General features: G+C 34.7%; 2 protein-coding genes across 2 annotated transcripts; one reads left to right on the top strand and one right to left on the bottom strand.

The window, feature by feature from the left end:
• The first annotated feature begins 30 nt into the window (after window positions 1-30).
• LOC108226416 (geraniol 8-hydroxylase-like) lies at window positions 31-7,147 on the top strand. Its single transcript, XM_064080498.1, has 2 exons — window positions 31-1,093; window positions 6,310-7,147. Exons 1-2 carry the CDS (start codon window positions 206-208, stop codon window positions 6,922-6,924), a joined length of 1,503 nt encoding a protein of 500 aa, XP_063936568.1. The 5' UTR covers window positions 31-205; the 3' UTR covers window positions 6,925-7,147.
• Window positions 7,148-12,373: 5,226 nt separating this feature from the next.
• LOC108227827 (probable disease resistance protein At5g66900) lies at window positions 12,374-17,718 on the bottom strand. The gene is made up of 5 exons (XM_017403189.2): window positions 16,962-17,718; window positions 16,203-16,609; window positions 15,472-15,839; window positions 13,658-13,869; window positions 12,374-13,556 (listed from the first exon to the last, which is right to left on the bottom strand). The coding sequence occupies exons 1-5, from the start codon at window positions 17,590-17,592 to the stop codon at window positions 12,694-12,696; spliced, it is 2,481 nt and encodes an 826-aa protein (XP_017258678.1). The 5' UTR covers window positions 17,593-17,718; the 3' UTR covers window positions 12,374-12,693.
• Between the last annotated feature and the right edge of the window lie 641 nt (window positions 17,719-18,359).

The following is an 18,359-nucleotide window of genomic DNA, read 5'->3' as shown; positions in this document are numbered from 1 at the left end:
AACCGTAAAATCTTTAATCAGTATTCTGGACATTGACGTTTTAGGTTGTTTGAACTGGAGCCATTCATTTCTATGTTCTGTCGGTCGTGTTTGTGTACAAATAGAAACAGAAACTAACACAATTGTATAAGCATCCAACAATCGTCTTCTTTATTTTTTATCAGTATTTTTACCTCTCGTCAAGGTTAAACCAGAACTGGGGCATATGGAGATCTTTTTGATCAGTTTGCTCTGCATAGTGCTGGCCTTTTCACTCTTCTTACTACAAAGAAACAATGTCAAAGCTGTTCAAAAGCTTCCACCAGGTCCCTCCCCATTGCCACTAATAGGAAATATACACAATCTCGGTAAACACCCGCATAAATCCTTAGCCAACCTGGCTCATGTTTATGGTCCAATTATGAGTCTAAAACTGGGACGTATAACCACCATAGTCATCTCTTCACCGACTGCAGCTCGAGAAGTCCTCCAAAAGCAAGACCTGGCCTTCTCTACTCGGCCCCTGCCCGATGCTATACGTGCATGCGACCATTTCAAGTCCTCGGTTGCATGGTCGCCTGTTGGAAATCAGTGGAGGAATCTAAGAAAAATTATGAGCACTTATATTTTTGCTACTAGCAAGCTGGATGCAAATCATCATCTTCGAACAAACAAGGTGCAGGAGCTTGTTGGATACGTTACTAAGTGTAGCGAAAGTGGGGAGGCTGTAGATATTGGTTGTGCTGCTTTTCAGACCGCGCTTAATCTTTTGTCGAATACCATGTTTTCCAAGGATATGGCAGATCCGTATCATGGCAGTGACACTAAGGAGTTTAAGGACACGGTGTGGAACATTATGAAGGAGGCAGGTACGCCTAATTTAGTGGATTATTTTCCTATTCTTAGGTCTTTCGATCCTCAAGGTATCAAACGACGATCAACTGTTGGTTTTGGTAAGTTAATCAAGTTGTTTGATGGTATGGTCAATGAGCGTTTGGAGCTGAAGAAATTGGGTGACTCTGAGGACAGTCCTAGTACAGATGTGCTCGACGAACTGTTAAAATTGTTGCGAACAAATGAAATTGAGAAACGACATGCCAATCACTTGCTCACGGTAAGATAATATTTCCTTGTGTATATAAGTGATTTGTTCTATTGTATATATAATGTTAGTTTACATTCCAGTAAAAACAATTAGTTACAGTAGAGGTAGGTAGTTACAGTCTAGTTAGTTACACCACCACTTGTATAACAGAATCTGTTATACAGCTAGAGTAGTAGCTCATGTATATAAAGACAGGCTTGTAATCATTTCAGAGTAATCAATAGAAATGTTTTCTTTCTTCTTCATCAAGTTTATACAAGTTACATGGTATCAGAGCTAAAATGGCGAATTCGATCACTCTCATCATAATCTCATCGTAATCTCATCGTGTTCATCGTGTTCATCTCCAGGTTTCATCTACGCATTCATCTCCTGTTCGTTACTTACTTAGTTTCCGATTGTATCTGTGCATATACAATTCAACACCGATTCTTGATTCTTTAACTGTGAATCACTTCTGTTCATTGATTCATCTGCTTGCTGTGTTCATTACTGTGAAATTTCTGATTATCATCATCTAATGGCGTCTGAAACTAGTCGATTGATCTCCAATAATGATCCATCCAGTGTGTATTACATTCATCCTTCAGATACTACCTCATTTCAACTTGTTTCTGTCAAGTTTAATGGTGTCGGTTATCATAACTGGCGAAGATCTATGATGCTTACTTTATCTACTAAGAATAAGCTTGGTTTCATTAATGGAAGTCTTCCGATGCCTCGATCTACTGATGTGTTGTTTAAACAATGGGAACGTTGCAATGATCTTGTTATTTCTTGGCTCCTCTTCAATCTGGATGAGGTTATTGCTCAAAGTGTTCTTAATATGAAAACAGCTAAAGAAATTTGGGATGATATTGAAGAACGATTTGGAATTGCCTCTTTGACACAGATTTATTCACTTGAACAACAGCTTCTAGAGCTTAAACAAGGAACTGATTCAGTTTCTGAGTTTTACACAAAGATCAGAACTATTTGGGATGGAATCACAGATGTTGATCCATTACTTAACTGCACTTGCAACAAGTGTACTTGTGGACTGACTCAACGTCTACAACAGAAGCAACAACAACAGAGAATGCTGCAGTTCATAATGAGACTAAATGAGCAGTTTGCTGTGATTAGGGGCAATGTGTTGATGATGCAGCCTGTTCCAACTGTTTCTCAGGTCTACAGGTTGTTTGCACAGGAGGAAAAGCACAAGGAAATATCAAACCTCACAAATCAGACTGAAGTTATGGCATTCTATTCTGAAAGAAAGACTGGTGGCAATTATTCTCAGAATCAAGGTTTCAAGAAGAAACAGTTTTCTAATGCTAAAGACTCTAACAATCCAGGTCAAGGTCAGAAGACAAAACCATACTATTTCTGTACTAATTGCAACATTGCTGGTCATAGTATCGAAAGATGTTTCAAAATACATGGATTTCCTCCTGGTTTTCAAACTAAACAAAACAAGAAAGTTGCTGCTGCTGTTCATCAAGTTTCAGAAAATACAGAAGATACAGAGCAATCTTCTCCAATTTCGACAGCACAATACAATCAATTTCTGGCAATGATGGAAAAATCTCAGAATGCTTCAACCTCTCGTGATGTTTCTAATCAATCAGACTCCAAATTTGCTTTATTGGCAGGTATTGTTTGCCTCAGTTCTCAATCAACTTCTGAATGGTTGATTGACAGTGGGGCAACAGATCATATCTGTCCATTTCTTGATAAATTTCAAGAATATCAAAATATTTCAGCAAATAATAGTTTCATCACTGTGCCAGATGGACGGCAAATAAAAGTGCAACATATTGGAACTGTTAGGTTAAACAGTGAAATAATACTGAAAAAAGTACTACATGTACCTGACTTTCATTTTAGTCTTATTTCTGTGAGCCAATTATGTACAGATATGGATTGTCAAATCAATTTTACTAACAAAGGTTGCTTTATTCAGGGCCTTTCAATGAACAGGCCTCCAATTCCTCTTGGTAATTTCTGCAATGGATTATACAGTACAAAGGCTACAGAGCAAATTTTTCCTACACAGCTATGTACTGCTGCACATCTCAATAAAGTTGAAGAAGCAAAATTATGGCATGTCAGGTTGGGACACATCCCATTTTCAAAGTTACCTATGGTGGCACCTGTATCCTCTGTCAAAGAATGCTTGGCTACTAATGTTTGTCAAATCTGTCCAACAGCAAGACAAACTAGACAACCTTTTCCTGTGAGTACTATTAAGACTACTGCTGTTTTTCAATTACTGCACATTGATGTATGGGGTCCATACAAAACTAAATCTCTTACTGGTTGCACACAGTTTTTGACTATAGTTGATGACTTTAGTCGGTTTACTTGGGTTCATTTGCTCAAGTACAAATCTGAAGTTTGTTCTGTATTACAGAATTTTGTTGAATATGTGCATACTCAGTTTAAGACATCTGTGCAATGCATTCGTTCTGATAATGCTCTTGAGCTTAGTGAAGGATCTGTCAAGCTGTTTTATGAAAAATATGGTATAATTCACCAGAAAACCTGTGTTTACACTCCACAACAAAATGGTGTTGTGGAGCGTAAACATAGACATTTGCTTGAGACCACAAGAGCTTTACATTTCCAAGCTTGTCTTCCTGATAGATTTTGGGGTGATTCAGTTTTATGTGCTACCTACTTGATTAATAGAATGCCCCTAGAATGCCTTAACAACCAAAGTCCTTATTTCAAACTATATAAGGAAGCTCCTGATTTGCAAATTCTGAGAAATTTTGGTTGTTTATGCTTCTTCTCTACAATCAAAGTTCACAGGACCAAGTTAGATCCTAGAGCTATAGCTGGTGTGTTTCTAGGCTACTGTAATGTCACTAAAGGTTATAGAGTTTTTGACCTATTGCACAACACTATTGTCATATCTAGGGATGTGGTATTTCATGAATTTACATTTCCTTTTCAAGTGTTGGCAAACACAAATCAAACACAAAATCAGTTTCTCTCCCAGACATTTCTGCCAAAGGTATCATCTGTTCCTGATACAGTTGATTTTCCACCACAAAATCTTTCACAGAGTCCCACACAAGATTCAAATCATACACAAGATAATCTGTCACAAAATCCTACACAAGATTCAAATCATACACCAGAATCCAGTATTTCTTCTTCCCCACAAAACCATATACTTAGTTCCACTGTTGAGTCTCATAACACTAGTCCATCTACAGATACTAGTGTTCCTGTTGACAACTCTGTTAGACGGTCATTTAGGACTAAACAGACACCAACATATCTCCAAGATTATGTTTGCAGTGTTGCTACTAAGTCTACAACTACACATTGGTGCAACTTGATATCTTCATCAGCTTTACCATCAAGTGTTCATTGTTTGGTTGCCAATCAGTCAGTCATCACAGAGCCAGCTAATTATAATCAAGCTGCAAATAATCCTTTGTGGGTAGAAGCTATGCAGAAAGAAATCAAGGCATTGGAAAATAACAAAACATGGGAATTAGTTCCTCTGCCTACTGGTAAAAAGGCAATTGGTAGTCGATGGGTTTTCAAAGTCAAACTAAATGCTGATGGGACACTTGAACGCTGCAAAGCTCGGTTAGTAGCAAAAGGGTACAGTCAGAGGTATGGTATTGATTTTGAAGAAACGTTTTCACCAGTTGTGAAAATGAGTACAGTTCGTTGTGTCATTGCTTTAGCAGCCTGCAGAAAATGGAAATTGTTCCAGTTGGATGTAAATAATGCGTTCCTTCACGGAGATCTTACTGAAGAGGTTTATATGAATGTTCCAGAAGGATACTCTAATCCTCTTAATCTTGTGTGTAGGCTTCGAAAGTCTATCTACGGTTTACACCAATCTTCCCGCTGCTGGTCTCACAAATTAGCCAAAGAATTGATCACACAAGGTTTCGTTCAATCCAAGAACGATTATAGTCTGTTTACTTATCACAAGGATGATGACATTACTATCCTTATAGTATATGTCGATGATATTGTCATTACTGGGAGCAATGAGGACCATATCTCTTTTATCAAACATCATTTGGATGTTACATTCACGATAAAAGATTTAGGACTCTTACATTACTTCTTGGGAATTGAGATAACATATGTTGCTGATGGTATTGTGTTATCACAGAAGAAGTTTAGTAACGATCTACTCAGTACATGTGATTTTGATCTACCACCTAAAGCAGTATCTCCATTACCACTACATCTAAAGCTCAGCCAGGAAAACGGTGATCCATTCCATGATCCTGCTTTGTATCGGTCCCTCGTTGGTAAACTAAATTACTTAACACATACTCGTCCTGATTTGAGCTACACTGTACAGTTGTTAAGCCAATTTATGCATTTACCCAGGGTACCACATTTTGCAGCATTACTCCATACACTTAGTTATGTTTCCAACACAATTGGACAAGGAATTCTTATGAAAGGTTCAGATTCTATCACCTTGCAAGCGTTTTCAGATTCTGACTGGGCTGCATGCCCAGACTCTAGAAGATCAGTTACTGGTTATTTGTTGCTATTTGGAAACTCACCTGTTTCTTGGAAATCCAAGAAACAAAACACGGTTTCACGATCCAGCTCAGAAGCTGAATATCGTGCCATGACCTCAGCAGCTGCTGAAGTTGCTTGGATGGTTAGATTGTTACAAGAAATAGGAGTTCATAAACTTACCCCAGTAACTTTACATTGTGACAATCAGTCTGCATTACATATAGCTAAGAACCCAATCTTTCATGAACGAACAAAGCACATCGAAGTGGATTGTCATTTTACAAGAGACAAGGTGTTAGAGGGCTTGTTACAACTTACTTATCTTCCTACACGACATCAACTGGCTGATATTCTAACTAAGACACTCCCTTCTCCACAGTTGCGAACTCTCAACTCCAAGCTTGGTATCTATGATACATCTTCAACCATAGATTCCAGCTTGCGGGGGGATGTTAGTTTACATTCCAGTAAAAACAATTAGTTACAGTAGAGGTAGGTAGTTACAGTCTAGTTAGTTACACCACCACTTGTATAACAGAATCTGTTATACAGCTAGAGTAGTAGCTCATGTATATAAAGACAGGCTTGTAATCATTTCAGAGTAATCAATAGAAATGTTTTCTTTCTTCTTCATCAAGTTTATACAAGTTACAGAGAGCTCTGACAATTTCATAACTGAAAGTGCTAGGAGGAGTGCCTATCTGTATTCTAACAATTATATACTTGGGCAGGATTTGTTCCTTGCAGGAACAGATACGACTTCAAGTACAGTGGAATGGACAATGGCTGAGGTATTAAGAAAGCCGGAGACGGTATTGGCCAAGGCGAAAGCTGAGCTGAATCAAGTGATTGGAAAAGGCAAGATAGTAGAAGAAGCAGACATTTCTAAGTTGACTTATTTGCAATGCATTGTGAAAGAGAGTGCAAGGTTGCACCCACCGGTTCCCTTCTTGCTACCACGCCAAGTGACAGAAGATGTTGAATTAAGTGGCTATATAATTCCCAAGAATTCGCAAGTGATGGTGAATGTATGGGCTTTGGGACGCGATCCCACGCTATGGGAAAATCCACTGTCATTCCACCCGGAGAGATTCATGGACTCCAAAGTTGATGTGTATGGGCATGATTTCGAGCTGATTCCATTTGGCACGGGTCGAAGGAAATGTCCTGGATTGCCCCTTGCAGTTAGGATGGTGCCGATCATGGTGGGATCCCTCATAAATTGTTTTGAGTGGAAACTTGAAGGTGGGATTGCACCAGGAGATTTGGACATGGAGGATAAGTTCGGGATCACTCTGGCCAAGCTTCACCCGCTTCGTGCTGTAGCAGTTCCTTTTGTTCAGTAGTTAATAATGTCTGCATGTTCGTGCACACTTGCACTCTGTGACTATATGTTTTACGGTTGTTTAGAGTTGGAGCTATGTATTTGAATTATTTTCTATGAGCGTAATTATCCGAAACGGTTCCAAACCGGCCGATCCAAACGTCCAAATCGATTTCGATTTCTTAACGGTTTGGTTTGGTTTTGATTTTGGTAATTAGAAAATCGAAAATTTTCAGTTTGGTTTCTGTTTTTACTTTCAAACCGATCGAAATATTCGAACCGAACCGTTAGCACATATGTTATATAGTTAATATTTTTATATAATTAGTTTTTAGGTATTTAAGTTTCAAGTGTTGATCAATATTATAAATTATTCTTCCCCTTTTTCTCCAACCTTATTTTATCGTACTCTACATTAATAATCAAATTTTATTTTTTTTCTCTTTTAAATATAATATTTTTTTTAGTTTTTAAAATAAAATGAATTATTTATTTTCATAACAATGTATAAGGGTAGTACCTAAAATTATTTATATCGAAGAGTTATACAAGTTTCTCCTTTATCTTTCATTAAGTATTTTGTTAAGTGACAAAAAAGGGACACCTAAAACTATTATAAAATAATTAAAGTGTATAATTTTTTTTTTAATATTTTGATATTAAACCGAAATCAAATCGAAGCAATCCTTTAATGATTAGTTCGATTTAGATTGGTTTTTATAACATTCAATTTGTATATGATTTGTAAATTTTCAAAACCGAAATATACAGTTTGGTTCAGTTTGAAACTCCAAAACGGTCCAAACCGAATTATGCTTACCCCTGCATCTCACCTTTGTTCTCTTTTCTGCTGATAATCAATTCAACTTCTTAAGCTGTCAGCCTGTCACAAAGTTATTTTCTCAGTTGGAGTTGAGTGTTGGTTAACAAATACTATAATCATTAATTAATATGCTTCATTAAGTCATTAACACAACTTTTAAAAGAAAAGCTGATCTATTAACACAATATTAATCGCCTTAATCGAAAATTACGTTCTATGCAGGGCATGTATTCATTACTGACCACAAAGTAAGCTGTAACCAATCTGCCCAGTAATTTTATGAACTAGAATTACACAAAAACAAATATAAATTAAGCCGAATTTATTAGGGTACATGGATATACTAACCTATTTAATTTGTAACATGTTTGATTGTATCTGTTTAATAATCATTATTATTAGAATCATAGAAATGTTCTCAGTAATCTTAGGATCAATCTTAATTAGACTGTTTAAATATTAAAAATTTATTTAATATGTTGCATGAAAATATTTGTTTGACATACATAAATATATTAACCCACACACATTTATTAGTTTCATTTCCCTGATGTTTAGCCTATAGTACGCCAAATTTTATGTTCTCTCCTCACGGCTTGCCATCGTTTTCATTTATAATATATATCGACTTATCAAAAAAAACATTTATTAGTTATTAATAAACTGTCTTAATTTAAAGATTCATTACTTCAAAAAAAAATTAAAAATTCATATTATTTCAATAAAATTTTATCTTCAAAAAATATTCAATATATTTAATAAAATATATTCTTGTGTCCCAACGATTTCTTTACCGTTTACTTTTTAGAATGTCCATCCAATTCTTTACATTTCAAAATTTATAAAAATTATCAAGGAGTCCACCACTTTTCCACATTTTTCACGCCAGTTTTATTATTACTAGCTACCACCACTTCACCCTCTTTACATATTTATTAAATTTCGTGCTCAAACCAAACATAAGGGAGTATATATATATAATTTAATCACTGTGCATGATATGTGTTATAAGTTATTGTTTTTTATAACAAAATTAATCAATTAAAGGAGTATTATTTAATTTATATACTTATTTTGAGTTTGAAGGTTTAACACACAAATTATTTCACTTAAAAATCATGTCGATGATCTGTATTAGGCTAGTAGCATCTAAACAATTTATTATAAAAATTAAAAATATCTAAAATGATGTTTTTTCCAAATAATTTTTCTAGTTTTATATAATACAGTATTAAAAATTGAGATTATGATTGTGAATGCGGGGAAACCACGAAGGGACCCCAATTGCAGAGCAAGGAGAAGGAGTCGGTGAACTTTGTTTTTTATCCATATTTGTCAAAAAAAATCATCACCACCAAACAAAATGATTTGAATCGGTGAATTATAATTGTCGGTTAACCGAAGCTTATCGAATAGTGATATTATCATCATACAGATGTGACTAGTGAGCAGTACATGCCCGGCCAATTATTGACCTTTCTGTTTCTGGAATGGACATAAGAAAGCATAAGGTAAAGTCGAACAACATTACAATTTACACGTCTCAGTTTTTAATAGCATCTCCAATAGTATCTTAAGTCATTCCTCAAATATAATATAAAATATTCACTCTTAACAATTTAATGTATACTCAACTCCAACAACACTCTTTACATCCACTCTTAAACAATATTTTATTATTAAATGAATAGGACTACAATACTAGAGTGGAAAGAGAAAGTGGATGCTTGTATTACTTTGACTTAATTACTAAAAAAACTATACAACTATCATGTTTTTTTCAATTTAACCATAATAGTATATTTATTGCGGGATAATGCAAATAACTTTAAAAAATTATTTTTAGAAAACCCAATCTCACTAATTCATAATCATAGTTAAGTTAAAATTGAGATGTATGCCACATATATTGTCTAAGTTATAAATTAATTAGTATATGAATTTTATTACTTTTTTTACTATCGAGTTAAAAGGTTAAAATCCTAATTCATATTTTACACAAATATTGAGCGAATTATAATTTATGTTTGAAGGCAGAGGACAATGTTAGCATGATTTTTATGAAACATCCATAGCCTACTGGCTACATGTGTATGATTGTATTGATAATTTTTCATGTGATTTATGATATTTGTATCGAATTTATAAATTATATTATGACGAACCTTGATAATTCAAATAAAAATTGCCCGCAAGGGTTGGTTCAACTGTTTAAAGAGGGGACTTGTATCCTTTTGGTCACAGGTTCGACTTCCGAAGGGAGCAGAATTTGTGATTATGCCTCTTGGACCAGAGCATGTCACTTAGGTGCAGTTTGCAGGCTATTATGTGAACTCGTGGGTTTACCCAGTGCGCCTTAAGGAAAAAAAATTATGCCTCTTGGACCAGAGCCTGTCACTTAAGTGCAGTTTGCAGGCTATTATGTGAACTCGTGGGTTTACCCAGTGCGCCCTACGAAAAAAAAAACTGATTGTTTGGTGTGTGTACAATGAATTATGTAAATATTTAAAATAAAATTATATAAAAATAATATTTTAGTAAAGTTGTGTATGACATCCATTTAACCATGGTTAGAAATATTTTCAAATTGGGTTCTCTCAAATACGTTTTCTATTAGTTAGTTGCATTTTTCTGCAACAAAATTAGATTTATGGTTAAAATGAAAAAATCACAATAGTTTAATAGTTTTTTCGGTAATTAAGTCTATTACTTTATAATAAAATATAACTTAAGAGTGAGTGAGAGACTCTTAAAAGAGAGGAGAGAGAATAGACTCTTAAGGTTTTGAAGAGCCTCTAAGACTCTATTGGAGCTTCCATTTTATTAATGCTCTCTATTTTTTCATTTAAGAGCTTGTTTAAAGAGTTTATTGGAGATGCTCTAAAGTCACCAAACCTTCCGTCTTTCGTCGATCATTAATCATATTCACGTGAATTAATTATTTATAGAAAAGAAGTTTTTTGTTCAAGATGTATCATATAACTGAATTGATGTAAAGATGATTCATGATTTTTAACTTTTATGATAATAAATTGATTCAGTAATGAGATCGTTTAGGAGCCCGTTTGGCTGAGCTTATGTCTTAACGTGACTTATGACTTAACGTGACTTATTTGATAAGCTGAGAGCTTAAAATGTCTGTATGGGTAATTTTGATTTATTAAAGACTTATGAGTTATTAAAAATATAATAAGAGCAATAAAAATGGTTTATGAGTAATTTATGATTTAGAATTAATTTTTATCAAAAAAGTTCAAAAAACTAGTAACTGAAAAAAGTACCTCAAACTAACTTCTGGCTTTAAGTAGCTTCCGGCTTATTTCTGACTTTAAACTAACTTCTGATTTATCACAAAAAACAGACATTTTTCAGCTTAAAACCAGAGATGACTTAAAGCCCGGGCTTTAAGCACAGACAAACAAGCTCCAGGTTGCATGTGGTATAGGTTGCATACTTGCATGTGGTAAATTAACCGGTAGAATGCCGTACTATCAAGGTTATTTGGCTTTGGAATTATGTATATTTATAGATAAGTCTGATTAAATTTTAAGAAATTATTTATGTGGATGTAATGTTCACTAGTCCTGTTTTTTTTTAAAAAAAGACAAAGCACATCTGTCCTATATAAAAAAAACAAATTTGTGAGAATATATTTTAAAAATAAATCTAACTATTTTGGAATTTCATAGACTCGAAATATTGGTTTTCTAGAAGTTTTTAAAATACCAATAATGCATATTTGATACAAAGATGAATCTATCTCAGTTTCTTGTTATTGCTTTTAGATATATTATATAATTCAAGTTTCGAAAAAAGGAAAGGAGAGATATAGGATATATATTTAAAGATTTAATTTTTAAATTATGAATTTCAATTAAAATTTGTACATGTATATATATATATAGACATACATATATAGACACACATGATAAGATTTTTGAAAATGTAATAAGTTTCGGAGAAAGAAAAGGAGAGATATAGGAAAATTTATGTTGTCAAATGAGCTCATCAAAAATTTCTAAGGTCGGTGAAGAAATCCTGTACACTTCATGGAGTTGAGATAAATGTCAATGTGAAGGAATCAGTTATGCCTCGTAGGCATGACTTTGATTTATTATAAATGTGTACATCCGACTAGACGACTAGGGTGTAATCGAGACGAACCAAGTCGAACACTGTCAGGCTGAGCTCAAGCTCGACTATTAAGTTTGGGAGTCGAGCTCGATCGAGCTTTTAATTTCAAGTTCGAAACTCGGTTCGTAAAAAGTTTGATAGGCTCGAGTTCAGCTCGAAAACTCGAATCGAGTCACCAAATATTGACAAAAACTCAAAATATAATCGGTTTGGCTCTAGTTCGATTCGATTAAATATATAAATTATAATTAAAATATTAAATATATTTATAAAAATATATTTATAATAAAAAAATTAAAAAAATAGTCGAAGCTCAATAAGGCTCGCGAACCTTACAAGCCGAGTAATTTGAAGCTCGAGCTCGTCTTGGTAAAACATCCAAATAGCTCGAGCTTGAGTTCGGCTCAATTATTACCAAATCAAATTCGAATATTTTACGAGTCAAGCTCGAATAGCTCACGAACCGTTTGATTTGTTTACACCAAACTAAATTGCATGCAGCACATTTAGTTCCTGTCCCAATATAAGAGAACCAACTTTAATTAAATACAATAGCATCTGGAAACCTGGAGATTATTCTGAATGACATTTTACTACATTCTATATACAATGTCAGATCGTTGTACTGCAGGTTCTCCAGTACATTCTATTTCGCAAATGGGGTATTAGTCATGCTGTTCCAGAGCTACTGATTTACAGTTTAGCATTGATACTATGTAGAATTTACACATATTTATCAATAACAATGAAAACTGAACCTACACTTGCCAGTAGTATACAATCAGAACTTCTGGTTTCAGAAATCTAGACGCTGTACCACATTCTTTTGCTGTGTCAACAATGCTGAATTGGTGAGATGACCCTCATAAGGCTTTCAAATGCATCTTCCTTTACCTCTTCGACTACCAGATTTTTCAAATGGCTTCGATATGTTTTCCATAGATGACTGGCTTCTTCATCACATATCACCTTCTCTAATAGCGTCAGATCTTTTACGGATGAGGGAAGCTTATGTAGGTCTGCCAATCCTTGGCAGCCTCTCATGTGAAACTTTTTTAAAGCACACAACTCGCCTACTGTTCTTGGCAAATTACTTATGCTTAAACAATCAGATATATCAAGAACTGTTAATTTTTGGAGGTTTCCAATTGACTCTGGTAACTCTAATAGCTTTGTACAAGAATTGAGCCTCAAAACTTCTAGATTTCTGAGCCTGCCGATCTCCTCTGGAAGTGAAGATAGCTCATTGCAGTAAGTTATGCTGATCTTCTTAAGACTGACAACATTACAGATTCCAACATGCAATTTCATCAAGTCATCACAACAGTCAATCTCAAGTTCCAGAAGATTAGGGAAGATGCGAGGGAGGTCCATAGTACCATTCTCAAATGCCTCGCCGATCTCACACATAGTAAAAGTTATCTTCTGCAGGTTCACCAACTCGATTGAGGACGTGCTGAGGGAAGATAATGAAACTCGTTCTAATCTGATTCGCCTTAGAATGGGTAAACTTCCAAGACAATAAAAGTTGTCTAGCTTAGAGAAGGAAGACCCATAATTTGTGACAATGAGAACCTTCAGTTTATCCATACTCCCAATAAACTGTGGTATGGTGTACAGACCTGAACTGCAGTTAAGTATCACAACTTCGGCTGCAGGGAGTTTCAAGGGAAGCCAGCTTGAGGAGAAATTTTTATCTGGACATAAAATTTTAATAAATGTCAGTAGGGAAAAGAAAAAAAAAAAAAAAAGCAGCACAGAGAACTAAGAGAGTGATTTAGTGATTAGCTAACCAGACCTGTGGAAATCGACAAGAGGCGTGCATGGATTGGTAGGCCTGCTCCTTCAGTCCACCACTTAGGAAAGTCATTCCCTGTTATCTCTATAATCAACCTTTTTCTCTGCTCTATCGGTTCTCTGTTACTCTGGTGGATGGTTAAATCCCTAATCAGATCATGCTGCATGACGTAATTTTCATTGCAATAGCCGTCAACCTCATTTCCTTTATGGCTGAAGCAAAGATAGGTTTGTTAAATTCATCATAATATCATCAACATAGTATGGCATATCACATATGAACCAATTAGTGATGTAAATTAATCAGTTCTATCAACTACTAGATACATCTGAAAGTTTTATAGCTGATATAGAGATAAATGAATTTTTTCGATACCAAGTGCTATTGTGTTAAACATATACTAGAGGAGGAGTAAGTCTACTCTATTACTTAATTTATAAGACTTAATATACGAAACTAATTTGAAGTGGATAAGTTGTATAATGAAAATATGCCTGAACTTCCAACTTAAGATGCATTAAACAAACTATGATTGAGAAGAAAGTTAAATCTGGATATATATTTATTAGTCAACAGAAAATAGTAGTTTTATCGTGATGCTCCTTGATTACCCAATTGTTTTGGAACAAAGATACACCTCTATCTAGACTACTGCAGAAAAGATATTGGTATATCTAACGTTGCAAAGGACCACTATTGATGATAACAAACTATCACAAATAAACAATGCACATTATGTAACATAGTAAATTTTGGCATAATGTACTGGCAACCTCTTGCAGTTTTTATAAAGCATATACTCCCTCCGTCCCTCCCAATTCTTATCGTTTGGGTTGGGCACGGAGGTTAAGAAATATGTATAAAGTAGTGGAAAAGAGAAAGAAAAGTGGGTGAAGTGGTGGGACCCCATTGATTTTTAATGTATAAAAAAAAGATAGTGGAGTAAAAGTAGTGTGAAAAGGAAAGAAAAGTGAGAAAGTGGTGGGACCCATTGACTATTTTGGGTAAGTTTTGAAATGTAAAGAAATGGATGGGACATCCCAAAGAGGAAAGTGTAAAGAAATGGAAGGGACGGAGGGAGTAATTGTTAATTTTCAATAAATACGAGAGTTCTTACCTATCCTAGCAGTAGTCGTGTTCCCTTTACACAACTGAGTTCAGTAATGTAAAGTGTTAAGTTCTTATTAAGAAAAACATTATCTCACTGAAACACTTCAGTCTTATCATAATATAAAATCCTGTTGTAAAAACATTATCACATCAAACCCGAAGTCACAATAACAAATTGCAAAACTTTTATCGTTCCACCAAAGTGTCAACTACTACAACTGCTTCTCCTGTTCTGATTTCCAAGTTTCTTAATGAATAGAAATCAAACCTTAAAATTGTAATCATAGACCATGTCAGTTTCCTTAGCTATGAGATTTCATGTGTTCAATCTAAACTTTAAGGTTCCATGTCCATCGTGAGAAACTTGAAACTCCACCTATCGATTAATCATTTTAATAAATTTATGATCATTTGGACATTTACAAAAATTATGGACCAAATGCTAGTAGACCTTCTCATGGACTGTATACTACCATATACGGTAAGTCAGATACTCTTACCAAATTACTTCAGCAAAGAGTCGGTAAAATATCTCAGCAAGTCGGTAAAGAATTGTAAAATTTACAGATGTAAGGGATTTCAATAAAAGTTTTGTAATCTGAAGTATGCAATTGATGCAAAGTTAAAAATTTCTTCCACTATTTAACTAAAAGTTTGGAGTTTATCTTGTATAATGGGTCAGTCTTGCAGCAGATAAGAAGTACCTTGTGCAGAAAAGATTAACTAGATTTCTGAATGCTAGTTCAACGAGATTGCTGAAGCTATCCATGTCTTTATCATCAAGGTTGTACAGTTCTGCCCACATATCCAAGAGAGTGGTGGCTGGAATTCTTTGATCCTCGGGAAATGATCCCAAGTCCAGGCAGCAATCCTTTATTGAACTCTCATTCATCTCATCCAAGGCATCTAAACTAGTTTGGAGACAATCAAGCAATTCTCTCTCGGTGTCCAAAATAGATTTACCATCAGACCATTTTCTTTGTTTAAGTCTCCATGTCACCTCTGGATGCCCATAAAGTGACCGTCCAACCACTGTAAGGGCCAAAGGAAATCCTTTGCAACCTTTCACAGTCTACAAGTAATACAGTAATAAGTTAAATATTTTTTGAAGTCAGATGCACTAATTAATATGTGGATGCCACCTGCAGACATGTTAAAGATTCTGCTTCATTACGTATAGATATCCTACAGTATAGTAGTCACCGTTCTATAATCATTTACCTGTCAAATATAAAGTGACTGTAAAAGCAAAAATGAGATCGTTGAAATGTCAAGTGATGCAAAAAATTTAAGTTTGTGGTGAATTTGATGAGAAAACATATTGGTGCTGTGCACATGTATGTGTATGTTGCCTATGATTTGTTGAACAGATAAGTTACCAAAAAAAAAAGAAAAGCATTTTCTTCTGTACAGCGAGCAGATTTCAGTATGTTACCTTTTCCACAAGATCTTCTGGAATCTTAGAATTCCCATCTTTTGGAAACGCACAACGGCGGAAAAGAGTCATGGCATCTTTATCATTTAGAATCTTAAGATTATATACAGGTTCAAATCTTTGAAAAGAGAATCTAGAAGTGACTAGGATCTTATAATTTGGTAATGAGAAGGTCAAGTCATCGATAAGAGATACCCAATTAGGCCATACATCATCCAACACTAATAGTATAGGACTTGGACCTATTTGCTTCAACAAGTATTCCAGGTGATTGATTGCATCATCATCATTTTGGAAGTCTGGCAGTTTATTGTCAGGCATTCGGCATTTGAATATCTTCTCAACAATCACAGTGATGTTGGCTGATTTTGAAATAGTCACAACCAGTATGTTCTTGCCAAATATATCTGTACAATGAATAAACACAACAAACAAGATCAAATTTCACAATGACAATAAATCAAATAATCACAAAGAATATGTTCCCCCAGATATCCCTGTCCATAACAGAATACATCAAACAGGATAAAATACATTACAGCAGTAGTTCAAATCACAGGCATATAACATGTGTGTCAGCCTAGATATACTTAGTGATTCATATGATGCATTAAATTTATCCAACTCTTTAGCATTGTTGCTGCAAAATTATCCAAATACACTTCGATCACATGAATATTCAACTCTCATTACTAAACAGAAATTGCAAGTATCTAAGTATGACCTTAACAAATGAGGACTAATACGAGGATGCCTTACTTTCGATATCAGGATCATGACAGAGCATTTTCACCAAAGTGGTCTTCCCACATCCTCCAGGAGCAGAAACCACTTTAACCTTCTCCTCATCTCTCAACAACATCTCCTTCAACTCTTTCAAAGGCCGCTCAAACCCAACCACCCCATCAGGAACCCCGGGGACACTTCCCCAGAACGAAAACCCCGAATCACTAATATTCAAATACTTAAGAATCAAGTCCAGCTTATCATTACTATCCTGAATCCCAACCACACTCCTCAAACTATTCACAGCCGCTAACCCCTGAGCTTCTATTTGAAAAAACTTGACTACATCTTTATCTAATTTAACTAATTTGTTCGAGTAAATGTACTGTTTGTACTTGTTCCAGCACGGAATTGTGCTGCACTTGTCCACGAGTTCGACTCCGCTGCGCAGCTGCTCGATGAAGCGATCAGTCTCGTCTTGTGGCCGATCAAGAACCTTGTGGAGCTTCTCGATTTCGTGGAAGATGGGTTTGACTGATTGAAGGGTTTTGACTAGGGATTTGAGATTGGTTTTGAAAGCTAAGGTTTGTTTCGCGACGGCTATGGCGACTTTGAGGAGCTCGCTTATGCCTGTGCCTAGAGCTGCGTCTGCTATGAAAGCCATTTTGAGTTGAGGAATCTAAGAGAAAGTGTTCATTTTAAGTAAGCATGTATGTGTTTTATAGAGATGAAGAATGAACAAGGATTGAGATGAGTTGTTGGAAAGGTCGCCGAGACAAGTTGAGTCGTTTTTAATAAACAAAGGAAGAGTTGTTGAAGTTTCGTTTTGCCCGCGTGGAGGTAATATGCAGGGAGTTTCCACTTCGATTTCGTACATTTTATGTTTGGATTTAGGGCTGCATTTCAGTTCAAATTTTTAACTATTTTTCTAAATTTATAAAATTTTAAGTGTATTCAAATTCAAAGTTTGAAATATATATTAAAATCTTAAAATATTGAATTAGGATAAAAATGCTAGATATTGCAGAAGAAAATCACAAATCTTAGTTAATAATATTTTAATTGATTTCATTCATATTATCAATAATGAGACCCTGCACATAAATCACATAATTAAATCATTCTTCTATCACGCTATTTGAGAAAAAATTGGGACATTGTCTTTCAAATTATTCTTAAAAATCGGATGGTATTCAAGATTTTAAATTATATTTAAAAATTCGATAATATATAATAGAAATTAAAATTAAATGATATTCGATTTTTCGAATTTCATAAAATGATAAATTTTGTGAGATTATTCAGTGTACTTTATGTTTATTTAAATCTCATCATAATCCACAAGATTTTGAAATATTGTGTTTAATAACTAAGAACTCTATAACATTTTATCTAAATTCTGCATAAAAAATTCGTATAAAATCAAAATCA

This window comes from Daucus carota, chromosome 6 (assembly GCF_001625215.2).
Source record: "Daucus carota subsp. sativus chromosome 6, DH1 v3.0, whole genome shotgun sequence".
Taxonomy (NCBI): domain Eukaryota; kingdom Viridiplantae; phylum Streptophyta; class Magnoliopsida; order Apiales; family Apiaceae; genus Daucus; species Daucus carota.
The sequence above is the reverse complement of the archived record's forward strand: the minus strand, read 5'-3'. Positions and strand labels throughout refer to the sequence as shown.

Bases quoted from the DNA above. Each gene is read 5' to 3' on its own strand.
- LOC108226416 (XM_064080498.1), top strand. From the start codon at position 206: ATGGAGATCTTTTTGATCAGTTTGCTCTGCATAGTGCTGGCCTTTTCA. The intron at 1,094-6,309 runs GTAAGATAATAT...ATACTTGGGCAG, and splicing joins ATGCCAATCACTTGCTCACG to GATTTGTTCCTTGCAGGAAC.
- LOC108227827 (XM_017403189.2), bottom strand. From the start codon at position 17,592: ATGGCTTTCATAGCAGACGCAGCTCTAGGCACAGGCATAAGCGAGCTC. The intron at 15,840-16,202 runs GTAACATACTGA...TATTACTTGTAG, and splicing joins CAGAAGATCTTGTGGAAAAG to ACTGTGAAAGGTTGCAAAGG. The intron at 13,870-15,471 runs GTACTTCTTATC...TCTTTGCTTCAG, and splicing joins GTTAATCTTTTCTGCACAAG to CCATAAAGGAAATGAGGTTG.